Source organism: Megachile rotundata, chromosome 12 (assembly GCF_050947335.1).
Source record: "Megachile rotundata isolate GNS110a chromosome 12, iyMegRotu1, whole genome shotgun sequence".
NCBI lineage: Eukaryota > Metazoa > Arthropoda > Insecta > Hymenoptera > Megachilidae > Megachile > Megachile rotundata.
In genome coordinates, this window is record NC_134994.1 from 3,128,102 (window position 1) to 3,147,518 (window position 19,417).

At 40.8% G+C, this 19,417-nt stretch overlaps 1 protein-coding gene across 2 annotated transcripts; it reads right to left on the reverse strand.

Moving 5' to 3' along the window:
- Positions 1 to 8,984: 8,984 nt before the first annotated feature.
- Positions 8,985 to 16,377, reverse strand: LOC105663983 (uncharacterized). Of its 2 annotated transcripts, none has more exons than XM_076537814.1 (4): positions 14,569 to 16,377; positions 9,345 to 9,751; positions 9,181 to 9,280; positions 8,985 to 9,110 (listed from the first exon to the last, which is right to left on the reverse strand). In XM_076537814.1, exons 1-4 carry the CDS (start codon positions 14,857 to 14,859, stop codon positions 8,985 to 8,987), a joined length of 924 nt encoding a protein of 307 aa, XP_076393929.1. In that variant the 5' UTR covers positions 14,860 to 16,377. The 2 variants fall into 2 exon arrangements, with proteins under 2 accessions (XP_076393929.1, XP_076393930.1); XM_076537815.1 differs by having other exon boundaries at positions 9,181 to 9,242; positions 9,322 to 9,751.
- Between the last annotated feature and the right edge of the window lie 3,040 nt (positions 16,378 to 19,417).

The window sequence follows — 19,417 nt, forward strand, 5'->3', positions numbered from 1 at the left end:
CTGCCTTTGGCGTAAGACGGTTGAGGCAAAGACTCTAACGCGCGAATACGCGAATCGAGGAAGTTGTTTAGCTGGCTAAATGACGGATAATCAAGGCTGTCGCCGAGGTGAAGTTCCCACGCTTTTCTTGTGGACGTATCAAGTCTCTGCGTAACAAGATAAACTAACATATCATCCCATTGTTTTACCGGTCGATCAAGATTGATTAGCGCTTGTATCGACGCGTTAACTTTATCGCTTAAATCGCGCAGATTTTTATAGGTTTCGGAATTGACAGTAGGTAAATTATGCAGCGCATGAATATGAAAGGAAATCAAACGACGCTTATTTTCGTATCGCGAAGTTAATATTTTCCACGCGACCGGAAAGTTTGCTTCGGTTATCGCGAGATGTGCCAATGCGCTATTGGCATCGCCGATAAGACATGAAGACAAATAATGCATGCGATCGACATTGCTTAAAGATTGATCGTTTATAATGAGAGAGGAAAACTTATCTCTAAATGTTTCCCAGGCGCTGAAACTCCCATCAAACTGAGGCAGACGTAATTGCGGTAGGCGGGTTGCAATCCTTCCCTCTTGAAAATGCAAGCGAGACGTGGACGGAATGGCTTGATTTTGTTCGGCTGTAGTAATTATTTCGGCCATAAAGTCGGCGGCTTCGTTGAATGCCTCTTCGCAGCGAAGAAACCGTTCCTCGGTGAAATAAGGATGCGAATTCTGCGTCTTCAGCTCCGCATGGACAAGAATCTCTGCATCCAGCTCCTGACATTTTGCGAAATTCTCCTTCAGCATGGTTAGGCGATGGCGAGTCACGCCTAAGGTCATCTTGGCTTGCCCCATCTTCTTGAAATTGGTTAGCGCTCGTGTCACAGATTCCATAAACCGGTTCTGTTTGGCAATCAGGTCATCCAACTTGGCCATTTTGACGTTCAAATTCTACGGTTGTGTAGATGGATGCAATCCGGAATTGAAATTTCTTTCTTCGAGTATTCGGCTCGAAGGACCAATGTTTCGGACGCTGGTGAAGGAGGATACTCGCGCAGAATAATATCACGTATTACACAAAGTTTAAAGTTCACTGAACGTTTATTCACACAGAGACAAAAAGAGAAACAAAACCAAAGATGAACACAAAAAAAAATAATGAAATACACAAAATTGTTTAATAACACTTGAAATATAATTGCCCGCTGAGTGGGACTAAATAATCAATTTTTACGTCTGTTGGGTTGGGCGGTTAGAACCTCTCTGAGCTCGCTGGTATTCGAAGTACGGTAAAGAACGGTGTACGTTGTATTCGAAAAACAGAGAGGTAGAGGACGAACAATATGCTCGGGAGACACAGTCGTTTAAATTTGTCATCAAGTAATCAAAACCGGGATGAAAACAGAAAGTTGTTTCAAATGCGTGGACGATCTGAAATAACGGTCAACCGGTGTCCCGAACACTTTCCAATATAGTCCTAATGCGCAGCAACTGCTCATCCTGCAATTGGGCTGCAACAATCCATTCTGCCTCTGTAATATCTATATGAAAAACTTCAAGCACGACCGGTTGAGGATTCCGACTAAGTGCATCCACATGCGCCATCCATGACCCTGGACGATACACAATTTCAAAAGTAAATTCTTGGACTTCCAACCATCATCGTCCTATGCGCGGCAACAGATCCTTCTTCGAAATCGTGGTCCTCAATGCATTACAATCAGTAACTACCTTAAATTCCAATTCAAAAATTTAGACCCTGAAATGTCTCAATGCAAAAACCACAGCCATTGTTTCCAATTCATACGAATGATAGCATCGTTGATCCGCTGTTGTCTGTTTGCTAAAATAGGCTACTGCTGCTAAATTCCCATCTTCCTACAACTGTAACAACATTGCCCCAATTCCCAATGAACTTGCATCCATGTGCAATTCGGTAGGTAATTTCGGATCATAAATACGTAACACCGGTCGTGTTACTAACTTCTCTTTGACCTGGCGAAGGGCCTGTTCCTGAGCCCCTCCCCATTTCCACGGTACATTCTTCCATGTTAACCGTGTCAAAGGCTCGACGATCGCAGCGAAATCCTTAATAAACTTTCGAAAATAACTGGCCAACCCTAGAAATTGGCGTACCTGTTTTACATTTGTCGGCTGTGGCACTCCTTTTACCGCTTCTATTTTTCGTTGTCCTGGCCTCACTCCTTGCGCGCTGACCTCTCGACCTAAGTATTCAATGGTTTCTTTAAAGAACGAACATTTTTCCAACCTAAGAGTCAAACCATGCGTCCGCAAGGCCTCTAAAACTTCTCGTAATTTACTAAGACCTTCCTCAACCGTTTTCGACGGTATTATTATGTCGTCAATATAAGAAATCGTCCCTTTTATCGGTACCAAAACTTTCCGCATCAGGCGCTGAAACACAGCTGGCGCATTTGTTAACCCAAACGGCATTCTCAAAAATTCATAATGCCCCTCCGGAGTAATAAACGCCGTTTTCGCTACAGAATTTTCTGCCACCGGAACCTGATAATAACCCGATACTAAATCAAGACCTACAAACCACCGATTTCCTAAAGTCCCCGGTCTTTTTCTTCACTAAAGTAATCGGACTCGCGTACGGTGAATCAGATTCTCTAATTGTCCCATTATTTAACAAATCTTCTATTATACCACGAACAATTACTTTCTCCGGTTTTGCTAAACGATGCGGACGATACGCAACCGGTTCGTCGGTAAGACACTTTATCTCCATCGACACTGTATTCGTTCTCCCGAGATCCCTCATCGACGAAGACACGCAATCTTGAAATTCATATACCACGAACAATTACTTTCTCCGGTTCTGCTAAACGATACGGACGATACGCAACCGGTTCGTCGGTAAGACACTTTATCTCCATCGACACTGTATTCGTTCTCCCGAGATCCCTCATCGACGAAGACACGCAATCTTGAAATTCCTCTAATAACGCAATACATAATTGACGATTCATCTCCCCGATATCACCGAAACTCAAGTTAGGATTTTTCTCAATTATATGAATATCCACTGCGGTAATTATTCGCGGCGCTCTATAATCTCTTAAATCGCTAAACGTGAGCTGATTCCCACGTTTCATCATTAATACATGATCCTGTTGCAAAACGCACTTTGCAAGTATCGCCTCATGTCTCATATACTCATCCGGAACAATAAAAGAATCTATATCCGGCGACATTCTGTATTCTAATTGTAACCGGTGCAATTTGATTTATTACAACCAGCCGACCTGCAAACCCCTTGAAAACCTTGTCTTTCACGAATTTTGTCTTAATCAAAAACTTCTTAACCACGGAAGCGTGAATTACAGTACACGCATTCCCAGTATCTACCAACGTCTCTACTTTATGCCCATTTACTCGACTCTTAATTTGGAAAATATTGGACACCCCTTAGGAATCTGAACAACATTTACCTCCTTCTGGTTGCAAAATTCCCGCTGATGCCCCTGTTTCTTGCAAAGACTGCACTCGATTTTCGGCCTCCTGCATTCTCGCGCCATGTGCCCCGCCTTGCCGTAATTAAAGCACCTAAGGCCCCTTTGAACAACCTTCTCCGCCGCCTTCGATGTCGCGACTAAAGTGTTGCTCTTCTTCTTATCCTCTACGCCCAGCATGTTCCCCATTGTGCACATGCACGCATATAAATCATTTGGGTTGTCCAGCTTCGTCGACCGCAGCGTCCTAGCCACTGTCTCATCCGGCACCCCAAAAATGACCATATCAATAATCTTCTCATCGCCCAAATCCAGATTCAACCGCCGGATCATATTAATCTTTTGGAAACAATAGTTCCCTAGGGACTGCCCTGGTTTCGCCTCGTACAGAACTGCGTCCCGAAGCATTTTAGCAAACGGAACCGTCTGACGGAACTGCGCCACCAGAAACACTTTTGTTTCCGCCCAAGTGGTGGCTATCTGGTGACTACGTGTCATACCACTGTCGAGCATGACCCCGTAGTCTCGACGTGATTAGTCTCATCACGCATACATCATCCCACGCGAACGATGCCGCCATCCCATCCACGGTGCATACCCAGTTCTCGATCGTGATCTCTTCCTTAGATGGATCGTAAATCGGGATTAACTTTTTGTCCGCCGGGCGAATAAAACCAATCGCCTTTGAACTCGGCACCGACGGCCCAGAATGTCCAGAACAAGTTTCTTCCACCCGGCCTTGTAGACTCGATGACCGACTGGTCAATTCACGTCTCACCACCCGCGTGTGTGACACGGAACGTTCACGCGTCGCACGTTTCGAGACACGCGACCGTGAACGCGATCGCGAACCCGTAGCCGCATGACGGCTCTCCGACACATGAACTCTTCCATGAGAACGCGAACCCGATCGTGATTTTTCTTTCGAAACACGAACACTTGCCCGCGAATTCAACCGCGAAAGTGAACGCAACCGCGCGACCACTTTACGTTCTCCAACATTGCGCGATTGTGCACGCGAACGTTCACGCGATACACGCCTTATCGACCGCGAACGCGAACGTAAACGTGAACGCGAATGTGCGTCATGCCGGCGCGACGGTGCACGCGAACGCGAACGATTCAAAAACTCCTCCATCATATTCTCCAGTCGTTCAAGTCGCGATTCTGTGGTATTTCCACTTGTTTCACCATGTTCATGACTGCACGACGCCATTATAGATTAACGAAGAGAACAACAAAAAAAACAAAAGTCCAACACTAAATGTTCTACCCACTTAACAGTCCGTACACTGGACACGCTTTAAAAAGTCCTTGCACAATATACAATAATGTCTATTATTGCACAGTAATAACATGTGTGACACGTAGATTTATCCCACTTCTGATTTATAGGAAAATCAGGAAAACGAGCGAAATAGGTAAAAATAACGGATTGACCACAATTTAACCAATGTATGCCTTGTTTATTCCTGTGACATGTTGCCACGGTCACAGTTAGCACAAGAATGCCGCCTCGGCAAAACCCTGGCCGTGAGGACACCAACGTCACCATGGCCCTTAAAAACTATACATTGTATTCTAGCCTCATAAACTTTCCCTTGCGACCCGGACAGCTCTCTGACAAAGCGCACATGGCCTACTCTCGTCCGATGCATCTACCTAAACTCTAAATTTCTAACATTATTTTATTTAAATAATTTTGAGTATGCGTTTCCACTCTTCCGTCAGTCGTATTTTTAATTCGTCTTTTGTTTTTATAGGGGTGGTCTTAACATTACGATCCAATAAGTCCCATAGATTTTCCTTCGGATTTAAATCCGATGATTGTGGTGGAAGATGGAGCACTTTCGGACAAGCATGTAGTAAATATTCCTGAACTATTCTCGGTTTGTGTTTCGGATCGTTCTTGTGGTAGAACTTAAAACTGCCGCGCATACTCATATTCGTTGCACTTTTTAATAAATTTTGCATCTTCAATAAAAACCAGTCCTTCTACTTCAGCAGTAAAAATGCAGTTCCATATGTACTATCAAACCTCCGCCGCCGTGTTTCATCGTCGGTCTCATATTACTTATTTTAAATTATTCATTCGGTTTACGCCACACTAATTGTCATATGTTAAGGGGGGACACCAGTATGACGCAACCTAAAACGGGCCTATCTTTAAACGATCGTCAGAGTTTTGTTGCTTCAGAAAAATCAAATCTTTTGATGAATTCGGTTAAAATGGACCTTTATTTGAGTATTTAAAAAGAAAGCAGTACAAATAAGGATGGTATAGTTAAAAACAAAAAAAGATAGATGGTCTGCACTTCGGCGCACTTCCTCACTGTAACCAGGGTACAGATCAAACGCGTCATTTGAAATGCATAAAATAAAATTATAAATAAAGGAAATCAATGCTGTTTTCGGCCTAACCTCCGACCTGATTTGATTATTCAATCTAATGGCATATAAAAATTATCAAAGTGGCAAAACCCATAATTACGCAAATTTTTCCATTTTATTTTTTTTTCCAAAATTAGATTTGTTTTCTGGAATGTTTTAGGTTAGGCCGATAGCCACTGATTTGAAATACTACCACAAAAAATTTCAAGGTGATCTGAACCTCCGTTTAGGCTGTAGGCTGGTTGCAAGGTCCAAAAATGGTGTTCCGAGAAAAACGAGGTTAAAGTTATATGTGCATACGCGGGATAGTGTTATGTCCGATACGGAAACAGGTCTAGCGACGAGAGTTTTTCAAATCTTTAAACCCGGTTTTCGGCATTATATGCAGGAAAGACGCGAGAATTTTTTAAGATGATAAAAAAAATCGATTTTTTGAAGGTGTCATACTGGTGTCCCCCCTTAAGTCAATTTCATGTTACTTAGTGTAACAAACCCAGTATTTCACATTGTTCCTTTCATTAAGTCAACATTCATACACGCAATTATATATATATATATATATAATTGAATATACATATACTTACACACAAAAAGGTTCTTGTCAGAGCCATATGATGTGCATAATCTGTCCAGCAACCTCTCCGAGGTGCATATCAGGTTATGCTAGTGCCAGCGGTATATGCCATAAATGCAAGGGTTTCTTTAAAGTTCTGTATCTCTGCAGGAAAAAATGGTCGCGGCTTTTCACATACTGCAAATTAAAGATGAAAGTTTATACTTTATGCTGCTGTAAACAATATCACCAAAAAAAATGTGGCAAGTCCATGCATTTCGTCAAACTTTATAATTTTTAATATTGCAAACATGACTTACCATTGACGGTGTTATTGTGGTAGGGATGCATCAAATCTAAATTCAAAGTACAGGGTCATAAAATAGAGATTTCAAGCTTTAATGAAAAAAAAAAGAGTACAAATTTGCAATGATTTTTCACGGAGTTATCATCAGTCAAATTCGGCTAATTTTTGCCTAAAATTTTTCTACGCCATATTTCTTTTGTGCACTGTATATACATGTATATACATTCTACACTCCAGAAGTTTGAACGGCTTACTGTGCACGTGCGTGGCATGAGATTCGGTGTATGGAATTTCATTCCCCCCGTGAGTGTCACGGGATAAACCGTTTGGTATTTGATGCTCCGCCTGTGACAACGGACACTACCCAACAACCACTTGATTGAAGTAAAAAACCACTAATTTTAAGAACTTTAAACAAAACTGTGTCATTTTCTTTCATCACATTCATGTGGAATCCTTTAAGATAATTTAAGTTATTTTGATACTCTCAGGGAACTTTGATTTCATAATAAAAGTCGTTTAAGAAGATTCATTGTTTGGATAAATAGGGCTAGGTCTGATCATTATAATTTAGACACCTCCCTGTATAAAATTAGTATGGTTTACTGGATGCGTCATGTGAATGCAGTGCTCCGCGGGAGGAAATTGATTACATTCTGTGTTTTGCGCTTACAGCAAAGGAAGGTTCTACTAGGTCATCTCATGAAGGACAAATGGACTCCGCCTTTCGGGATTCATACATTTATGAAAGATCCGCAAAAGAACACTACAGCTCTAAAATGGATTGACTTTATTTTTAAATAACATAAAAATTTGACATCTTTGTGCAGAGCTGTACAATAACTAGCTACTATACATTGTAACGAGACAGGCAGTGTCTCGTAACGAAGATATATTTTATGCGGATAGACGTATAGCAGTCTGTCTTGAAATACTTGTTGAAGATTAGGCACTCGCTATTTTGTTACTTTTGTTTAAATAGGTGTTCGACCTTAGCTTATTTCGCCGCCCACCTTTAACTCGAAGTTAGTCTACACTGTTCTCACTTTCGTTCGAGTGTCAAATGTCCTTGTTGCAAGAGACAGCTGTCTTAATTTTCCGTTGAAGTTGTTCATCACGTTGCGATCGGCAGTTTAAGAGAAACCATCGGATAGTCAACATCAAAGAGGAAATAAAAAGTCGCTAAAATTATTTACGAATAATCGTTCACGCGTTTTCATTCGCGTTTTTTGTCTGCGGTTATTTCATGTGGAAATTAGTGAATAGTCGTAGCAGAATATTACAATTAAAAATACCAACTAGAAGTGAAATGAGTTTACTGACCATTCTGTGTCATCAGATATTATGCAGTGTATCTTTTTATGAAAGATCAGGATCGATGAAGTTACGAGAACATCATTTTTGGAACGGGATTATTTTTAAGCAATAGGTGAGTTGAATTCAAATTTGCTTATCACGTTTTATTCGCAAAAAATGAATAAATGAACACTATCTTTAATTATTCTGTTCGTTATTTAACTGAATTTTGATGTAAACATTTCTCATTAGACTGTTCCGAGGCAAAGGCGCTTGATCACGTTCGCGCTCAACCACTAAGCTCGAAGCTATCGCTCTCGCATCTATGCGCTTGTAATCCTCAATCCTCACGCTCTGATTGGTCCGTGTTGTTCCTTGATAATTCAAAAGTGAAGCTTCCAACCCCATTTTTGCAAATGGAAATCTTGTTCAGAATCACATCCTCTATCACCCTTTCCCTGGAGTTACACGAGTTGTGAGACGCTCTCTATATACCCCTTAAACCAACATTTCAGCGGCTAAAAAATTATAAGTGTTTCTTATTTTTGCTTGCTTGATGAATATACGTAGTTTCATAAAAATCGGAGGGGGACACTTCTATACCTTCTCTTATTAGAGAAGGTCTTGGTTCTATGCATAGTATCTTCCACGATAAATAACGGTATATAATATTGAATCGATGCAGATGCAGTAATTAATACATTTATTAATAGGTTCTTGAATATTGTTTTGTCTCACATTTATGTTTTAACTACAGACTTATCTAAAATATGCTACAGATTTTACTATGTGACAATACTATGTGAAAGAATATAGTTCAGGTGTACGTATTATTCCATTTGCTGCTTTTTATGTGCTTTTTATGTGGTAAATTTCTCTGTAAATATCTACTTTTGCACGGTCTACATTGATAAGCAGTCTGCAACGAGTTTATTACACACTATCTTATACACCAACGTGACTTGCGCAGTCTAATATATAAAATAATAACGTACCTGATATAAAAGATTATCAGCAGGCCAGGCAAACATAAAAATCGTAACTCCTACGGTTACAGCCACTGATAGGTATTGCATCTTCACAGTAAGCGGTTGTGGCTGTTTGTGAAAGCAAATCATCCCATGATTAAACCCAATCGATTTGGACACTGCTATTAATACTACTTACTTGTAATAAATTCATGCCACACATCAATAGTGCTACAACAGCCAAGATTACGGCACATGGAGCTACAAATTTCACAATATTAACCGCAAAATTCGCATACCTAAAATACAAATAGATGATTTAACTGTAAATAATAAATACTAAATCGTATAATTTCTTTATACTCCTTCACAACATAATACTCTTCCATGCGTATTATCAAGTCTTCGGTGTTTTTAACATTGCGTAGTTTCATTTTCAATATCTCGAAACGAGCTGCAGCGAAGAACAACAGAAAACCGCAAAACACGTTAACTGACGAGTTGCCGCTAACGTTACAGATGTATAATGATTGATGCAAGAATATGATGGTCTTCAATGGTTGATAATCAACACGAAACGGATATATAGCGTTCAATGGATAAGGATCGGACATGATGAGTGCTTTCAAAATAAATGTCATTCCCGTCGCATAAGTCCATATAATTAATACTCCATAAAACGTGGAAAATTGTTCCATGTATCGTTGAAACAAACGTCTTGCACTGTCGTTCGCGTTTTTACAAACATCTTCCGTAAGTTCCAGCACCATCTGCACCGTGTATCAAAAATCATTTTAACTAATGACTTAAGCCTGTGGCGAACAAGTATACTTGTTATATTCCACATAGACAATACATTGCATAAATATACCAACTCCTAATACTTACAATGATATGAGTTTTTGGTAGGAAATTAGGATTATTATTCTAAAACAATAATTCATAGTCTGCATAGAATAAATTCAGCAAAAGAAAATTAATATATTCATGTAAATTTTACGCTGCGTTATATAAAATGTAGTATTCAGTCATGAACAAATAGAGTCAAGTAAAAACTTGTTCACAGTAGAATGAAGTAGAATTTATTTATGGAGATTAAAAAGCGGGGATCCTTGTAGAAAAGGATTTTCTAAGTGAGAAAAGATATGACCAATGTTTTGCGCATTGAAAGCCGAGGTGACTATTATATATTGCAAGTGGCATAGGTCATTGTGTTTTGTCGAAACCTCATCAAAGTGGCGAGATTCCGCAATTCAATTTCTCTTTCGATCTGTATTTGTTTTCAGTGGGATGGATGGGGAAAGATTCAAATAAAATTACGCAATATTGGGGACAATATGAAGAATTTATTGTCCCAGAGGAGGAAAAACGTGACTTGACCAAGTAAAAAAAATACCTCCTCGAAAAAGTACAACAAAATTGTGTTGAAAACAGACGTATGTGTGTGTATGTGGGTGTGATAGTATCTTACGTGAAGCGAAAGAAGGAGGGGGGGGGGGGGGGGGGGGGTCCAACCGCGATGATAGAATTCGCTAGTGCTGGATTAGGAATTGAAATAGGCGCTGGGCCGTAATAAATTTCGCTAGTGCTGGACTAGGAATTGAAATAGGCGCTGAGCCGTAATAAAAAGCTGCCGCGCGGGGGTTGCTTAGAAAAAGGGAATTTTACGTGCCGAAAGACAACGTGTTGTTGACAAGATCGTGCGAGACCTTCTTGATGGTTTGAGAGAGAGGGCGAGACGCTATGACATCGCGTCGAGAATTCCCGTGCGTTCCCGTGACTCGACACTCTTTATTTTCGATAAATGATACTAGATTTAATTAACGCGTGAAAGGATGCGACTGATCTGTTGATCGTAGATCGCAATGAACACTAAATGATACTTGCACTTGAGGCAACTAATCCGTGACGGCGACTATACGTGCTAGAGAGCTGTTAATTTTTCGATTGCCTAATAGCAACTATGTACTATTTTCTCCGGCGCGTGCCGTACCGGCTTCTTTTTCCGCGTGACCACCCCGCGCCGCCGCAGAGTAGCCGCAACGGTCACGAAGGTCCCCGAACCAAAACGATCCTAAACGAACCTGTCGATTCGCGAATCGTAACGGTCAAGTTCGAACATGTCGTTTCTCGAATTATCCGGTACAGTATTGCCTCGAAACAAGCAATACGCTTGGGACCGGCCAGTTGCTTATTTCGAGGGTGGTATGCTATTCGGCTTGCCTTTGTTCCCGAGCGCGCCGACGGTAGCGGTAAACTATAAAGTAATCGGTCGAGAAGCGATGTTATTCTTTAGACGAGGACAGAACATAACATGCTTTCCCTTTTTAATACTAGTAAAAATTCGTGAATGAAACATGTATGTATATAATACATATTGCCTCGAAACAGGCAACAGTTTCCAGCCTCGAAATTAGCAACTGGCAGATCCCGAGCGAGTTGCTTGTTACGAATCAATGTAGAATCAAATGAATAGATCACGCTCTAATTCCTAACTTGTCACACTTCACCTTATTTTTTTACAATTATGTGAATATCAGTATACAGCTACATATGTATGTGTTGTGTTATTATTGTGTATTGTATATGTATAATTCATATAGTATTATTATATTGTATATTCTATATACTGCATTACACTTAAATAATGTTTCATTTGATTGTTATATAGATTTATTCAAATTATTAACTAGGCATTAAAATTAAAAAAAAAACAAACCAGCACTATAATTTCAGAAAATATATTTTTCGTAATACTCCAAAATCGCTATGTGTTAGAGTGAGAAAACAATACATATGTTCTGTCCTCTTTCCACTATACTATTCAGTCGACCGTGAAAATTTATGACTTCTTCGGTTTCGCGGACCTCTCACTCCTTCTCGGATCTTTCACTCGGCGGCGGACTTCAATCAAAGAAGTGGGGATAAAAATTTGCTAATTTCGAGGCTCGAAACTGTTGCTTGTTTCGAGGCAATACTGTATAAACCGGTTTCTAGCTATAGACGCACATATGCCATACCACAATCAACTGGTAATTGGCAGCAACGTTTACTGAGGTATTTTTAATTTTACGCCGCCTCCGAAAAGGTTGAAATGTATTTAATATACTACCTAACGAGTAAATAGGTTTCATTCATATCTGTGACGTAATTGTATGATTGAATGAAATAGAAATTACTTCATTTGGAAACAGAAATTATTTTATACTTTTTAGTGCATTTCGAAGTCGGCGTATTTTTTTTCTTAAAATTATTTTATCTTGGGATTCGACTCGACACATTGAAACAGTGCTATTAACGATTACAATATTAAGAATATGATTACGAAGAAAAGAATTGTTTAGATCACTCTCCAAAACTGTCTTCTTGAAATAAACTTACAATTCTACGATTAGCTCCGAATTCGACAATGTCATTCAGTTGCGAGATGAATCCAACTTGTATGTTGCAAAAACAAGTATTTACAGAATTATTGTGCCATCTTCGCACATTGTTAGAGAGAAAATTCTTTAAAAAAGGAAAATAAATCATACTTTCAGTAAGTGGAGGCTTTTATGTATTAAAGCGATTTGCTTATGTAATGAAAAATGTCAGAAAAATGTTTATTCTATAGAAAACGAATACTTTATAGTTACAGCTTGTTTTTTCTATCTTACACTTAGTTAAAAATTAATCGCACATAAATGAGCCAGATGTTTTTGTGGCGTCGATTTAGCGGCTGCCACGTCCCTGCCTAAATTATTGTATTTAGTCTAGCTTTAAGATTTTAGGTGTGAATGAGATGCGTTAATGAATTGTTTGCCTTAGTCCGAGTGGATGCTGCGTAGCGTTTGCGAGAGGATGTTTGGATCATTAGTTCGAGTGTCGCATTGGGTGTCCGAGTTCGAGGAATGCCTAAGAAATACGCGTGTATCGTTGAATGATTGGTTTAGAGTGAGAGCGATTCGGTTTGGAAGAGGAAAGAATGATTCCAAGTGAGAATACATCAGGGTGTGTGGGGGTGCGTGTTTTAAGTACGAAAGTTAGTCAGTTCATCGCTGTTAGTCGGAGAGTAAGGTCGTGGACCTGCTTGCAAAATAAAACGGAAAGCTAAGGGTGAAAAGCAAAGTATTATTTTCCCTTGCCGCGTCCTCATCCCATATTTTTAATTTGTACCAGCACAATATGCGAAAAAATATATAATATTTCTTGAAATCCAAATTCGATGGTAGCTCGGTTTTGATTTCACCGACTTGCTCGATTTATGTAAAATCCTCCATAATATTTCTTCGCCACAAAATGGACAGCAATAACTACGATAGAAAAATACAATGAAAATTTCATTTTCATGTACGATAATGGATCGTTTCATAAATCTGCACATACAGTATGGTTTACCGAAAAGAATACAGTAATCCCCCCTATAACACGGTACTCTTATAACGCGTTTTCATACAACGCGATTTCATGTCCCTCGTATAACACGTGTTTCCCCCCATATAACGCGGGGATTCCCAGGTTATATTTCTGTACTGCGAAATTTATAATTTGACAGTTCACAATCAATTTCGCATACGTTTGCACATTGTATCAATTGTGTTCTTATAAAATTAAATTAGATTATTGTATTCAATTTGTGTTCCTAGTTTTTGAATTGTAAGAACATTGATTATATCTTGTTGAGGCTATTTGTTTTTCGCGCTTTATATCCATGTTGCGTTTTTCTTTTCTAAATTAATATTGTTTTGTTTTCTTGACGAACAAGAAGATATGCTCTTAAGTAAAGAAAATAATAAAAATTCGAAAGGTGAAACTTTTGAACATTCTACTAAAAAAAGATGTTCGTGGAACATTATTTCAGATAGCTCCGATAGCGAATAAACATGTAATAAAACTATTTTGGAATTATTTGATCTATTTGAAAATAAACGATAATAAAAGATAAACGTGAATCATTTTCACATACATAACGCGTTATACGAGGTCATACGAGTGCGTTATACGAGAATACTCGTACAACGTGATTTTCTATAACGCGGAACCCATACACCGTGTTATAGGGAGGATTACTGTATTCCGTTATTAGATTGGATTACATGAGTCTTTAACGTTAATTCCATAGAAAGTTCGTCGAAGTACCGGTATGAACGGTTTTTACCAAATATGTAATTGTAATTGTTCATGTTCAACTATAGATGAATTAAAATTTGTAATAACTGACACATGGAAGAATATAGAGAAAAGTATTGGAAAAAATTGTATTGGCAATAAGTCATATCGAATTTTCGATACAATACATGGTGGAAACTCAACAAATTATTAAGTCGCGTACTTTTATATGTAAAACGCTTCGTATGTTTCTAGAACGCCGGAAAATTAGTTTTTATGCAAACGAACTGAATATTTACGTTAATATTTTAAACTCTTTTTATATAATTTGTTGTTGAAATGCTGTGAAATAAGGTAATGATTGTCCCCTGAAGTAGTTTTCTACTGAAAAATCACATTAATAACTTCAAAAGATGTTGGCACATTTATGCAACGCATTGTATTATATTTTCTGTTCTATATTCTATAGCCTAGTAACTAGATAAGAAAAATGTCTTACCCGTATATTTTTTGAACGAGCTATGCTAATGGCTATGTGTGAAATTGCCAGAAGTAATCCTATTAAAAACACAGCGGACTCTGATACATCCATGGGATCAGTGGATGTTTGTAAAGCGTTTATTACAGGGTACAGAGACAGGAACGAATTAAGAAATGCTAGAAATTTGAGAATATTATAACATGTAATTTTTAATCTGCTTGCGTGGGAGTTAAGTGGTAGAAAGAATGCTGATGCCATGGTAAATCGCAGGAATGCGATCGCTTTTTCCGGCGTTGCATTCTTAAACATAATCGATTTTGGGTACACAACCACTGAGACTATTTATGCATGCACGTCTTACAGACGTGCCACGAATTGCCGTGTGTTTCCCTTTCACTTCAGTAATCGTTAAACAATCGGAGAAATGAACACTGACATTTACATTAAAATTTCCAAATTTTTTACTAAAAATACCAATAAACATTCGCGATGTATTGCTACGCGTTATTCTCTCTAACCACGTTACATATCACGTATTTGAAATTCTTAGTTCCAGGCACGAATAAACTTGTTTTGGAGACCGATGTTACATCAATCTACGACTACTATCAAATGACGCGTGGTCGAACGCAAGCAGGTCTATACCCCTTGTTCAATTCAAAAGTAATACGTTAGGGTTCTTGCAGCAGTAATAATAAACGTGTATTATTATCTCTGTATTCCTTTAAGTCATTCTGCGTCTCGCGTTTGAACGATAAAAACGATATTTTTGAATATGAGAAATTTTACACGTGTAGCAGATTATAGGGTGTGCGTTCATTCATTATTTCTGTAGAGTTTATGGAATAACAACTTTTCAGATAATTGCTGCACTCTCTGAAACATTACACTATCCATCTTTTCAATAAGGAAGTGATAGGTAATTGGTGTAAATCAGCGTAGTCACCTGTGTAATAGTCCGGAGCTACATATTGCAAAATAGTATGTATTGTTTCACTTCGGACGGAGTAGCAGTGCTTATCTGCAGTATTCTACTGGCAGTGTTAATAAGCGGTCGTCACGTTCTTGCGCTATTTATGTGGGATCGTAGGGTGAATAAAGCGATCTAGACTGATGATATGGAGTAGTTGCAATTTATTACTTTCACAGATAATCGTTACGAATGTTTCTCTTTCGCAAGTAATCGTAAGCGATTGACACGTGACATGTATGCTTTCTCTCACTCTCTCTCATACTTTCTTTCCCGCTCTCTCTCATACTTTCTTTCCCACTTTCCCTCATTCTCTCTCATACCCTCTTTCTCACTCTCTCTCACTCTTTCTATCTCTCATAATACAGATACATAATTATTAATCCCACATTTATATTTAATCTAAGTTTAAGAATTTTCATATGAATGAAATGGGTAAATGAGGCGTTTGCCTGAACGAGTCAATGCTAAATGCTACGTGGTGTTCGCGAAGAATGTTTGGATGACCGGTTCGAGTGTCACGTTGGTTGTTCGAGTTCGAGGAGTGCCTGAGAAATACGCGTATATCGTTCAGTGATTAGTTTAGAATGAAAGCGATTCGGTTTGGAAGAAGAGAAAATGATTCCGAGATAGAAGGCGTCAGTGTACGTGGGGGGAAAGGTTTTCGAACGCGAATTGAGTTCATAACTGCGATTCCAGGCGACCGGTCGAAGACTGTCTTGTAAAATAAAGTTCCCCGTCACGAGTCCACATCCTATATACTTGATTTTTTTGAAGTGTTGCAGTACGGTAAACCGCAGCAAAGGAAATACTGTAAGTGTTGTCACTTATTCATACTCTTTGGGAATCTGTGATCCTTTAATGATTCGCTATATCATATAGTTTCCATGCAGTAGAGTTAAGTAATTAGTTGACTGCGGTGATAGTAGGAATAATTCGCACAATCTTTTATAGAAATTTTCTTTAATGCAGATATTCTATATCAAGAATATAGAAGATTATTATGTTAAAACTAACACAAAAACACAGTAACTTAAAAGACTAAACGAATTTATTATTTAAGAAAAACGACTTGGAAGAATTTCTTTAACATTTGTTAATTACCTTTGATTTATGAATATTGAAAATACAATTCTAAATAACCCACTATATTTTATACGTGTGAAAAATTATAATGTCAGAGAAACAATGTAGATTTTATTTTATTAATATACGAAGATCCGATCAAAATCGAATGGTATCTTATCAAGTAATCGATAAATGCACGAACTTGATTACCGAAAATTCAACAGCTTCTTTTTGGTATGTGTGTTTTTTATATATTTTTTCTTTCTTTTTTTCAGGGTGTACCCGGAGCCACGGATGTGGAAGAGCCTACGTTCCCGGTCACCAAACCGCTCGTCGGCCTCCACGGGGACAACTGGCAGCCAGCTGTAGCGGACGCCGGGCCTGGAAACGAGCCACACCAGCCAATACCAGAAGCCGGTCCCAAGACCCGGCCAACAAATCCAGAAGCGGTAGCCCATCCCTGACGTAGAAATTCTTGGAGAGGGAGAACACCACGCACCGTTAGACGGCATGTAGAAGAGGCGCAAGTGAGTTGCGACCGCGAGAAGCCAAGTATCGAAAAGCTCTGTCATTTAGTGATCTCTTCAGTTCCGTTTCTTTTTTTTTTTCATTTTTCTCTCTTTTCTTTTTTGTTTCCAATTGTGGACACAAGTGCACCATGGGTCACCATTCTGCCTGATCACTATTAGGACGTTGTACTTTGGCAACGACCATCCACGACCATTCTTTTTGCGTGTGTGTATATGCAAGTGCTATGTATCGTGACCAGACCACAGGACCACGGCGATGAGAACCCTCGAAGCTTGATCCCTCCTTCAATAACACGCTAATTATAGATATCGTTTCTTTTTTTTGTAATTAGCTCTTCGGGTATTGTCTCCTTTTTGTATTTGATCCCTAGAGCGAGCGTGCATTTTACCGGTCACTTGTATCGCGGCTTCGTTTCCTTATGCCTCGCCTCCGTTTCTTTCGTTTTTTTTTTGTACTAACAACCTCCGCGCTACGAATTCTTTCCGCGTTTGGGGTGTGCGTGTGCGTGGGTCAATTATTATTTCTAGACCTTCCCTGAGTCGCGCTCCTATTCTGCGTTACCAGAAGGGTTACTACCCCGGACGAGTGCGAAAGCACTGACGGTCAGAAAGAGATTGATGCGTGGAGGGCTACTTTTTCTCGTTGCCTTCCTCCGCAAGGAACCTCTTTCCCATCTCCCCCACCCGCTACGTTACAAAATTAGTGCCCAATGAGAGACTCAGATAGTCTTGACCAAGAGATATGAGTATCCCAAATCAAACGACGCAACGGTTCATCCGTTTGGTTTGAAAATTGCGTTAAATTAAACGACGGGCATTTGTTTTCTTTTCGCAAGTGGGTAATAGGGAACCGCTTTTGTCATTTCGACACCTACTTAACAATTCCTTGTGTATAAATAGACTACCGTTTATCTTATCGCCAAAGAGTAGAGATAGAACAGGAAGCGGTACTTTTTTTTTTTTTTTTTCGAGGGGAAATCTTCATAGACACCCCCACTCCTCGGGGGAGGAGCGGTATCTGATACAGGAGGGTATCTGTTTGCTCCTCTCGGCCCTCTTGGCTTTCCGGCCGACCACCTTAGCCCAGGTCTCCGGGGCCGGGGGGGGGGGGGGGGGGGGGGTCTCTAGCCGCTCTTGGCAACTCATCCCGTTGTTCAGCCGGTGCTGCATCCTTCACGCGGGCGCGTGGTCTCCTGGTTCCGTCGCACTTCCTCTGCGAGGCCTGATACCGTAGCAGCCAAGCCGGCAATCACACTCGACATTTGTTCCATTTCAGCCCTCCAGGGCTGTTCCACATCCCTTTGCTCCACTTGAGTGGGAGCAGGTTGTGCCTCTCCCCCGCCGCGTGGGCTCGGCGGTGTTGGTGGGGGTGGGGATGGCGCGTCCACCTCCGTCGCCCTCCTCTTCAACGTGTCCTCTCCATTAGGGGGAGAGGGCGGGCTAGCCCTCCTCTTACGAGGAGGGGTCTCCGACTCCATCGGGCGGGATGGAGATGGGGGGCAGAAAACTGGAGTGGCCCTCTTCATTATCTCCCTGCGAAGGCACGCTAATTCTTCCCGCATCTCGGCTGTTTCCTTGCGGAGTTTCTCCATGTCTCTCTGGAGACGAATCTTCTCGGCGTTGGCAGCCGCTAACTCTCTTCTCAGGTCTTCCACCTGTTGGGCTTCATTGCCCTCCGAGTGGGGCCTCTTGCCTAATTCCACTGCATACGCTTCAATGGAGTTCGCGGACACTCTCAGGTCCCTGACGGACGTCCCTTTAAGGTTTCGGGACGCAGCCGCTACCCGTCGAACGTGATCCGCGTACCGGAGGATCTCTGCCGCCAGATCCGCAGTCGGCAGGCTTCTCGCTTCCCTCCTGAGGTCGTAGGGGTCAGGAAGCGGCCGTGAGCCCTTGCACGGCTGTGGGACTTCCGTGCTGGGGTCCAGGGCCTGCTTCTCCTTCAGGAGCTTGATCTCCTCGCGGAGCGCCTGGTTATGGCGCTCCTTTGCCGCGGCGAGACCCACGTACTCTCCAGTGCTAGGTGGGCGGCCTCTCCTCTCCACTCGTGGCGATGCACTTCTGTCGGTCCATTCCACGTCTATGGACACCTCAGAGACGTCAGAGTCGCTGTCATCGTCAATGACGGGCATACTCCTGGACGCCGATCTTCGCTTGGGGGCGGCGGGGATAGCGAAAGTTCCGGAGGACCCTGATGGCCCGGCCTCCATACGTTCCCTCTTCTCGGCCTGGAGGTCCTTTTCATAGGACAGCTCTGAGTCCGTAGTGCAGGGAGTGTGCCCTGCACTACTTCCGCATC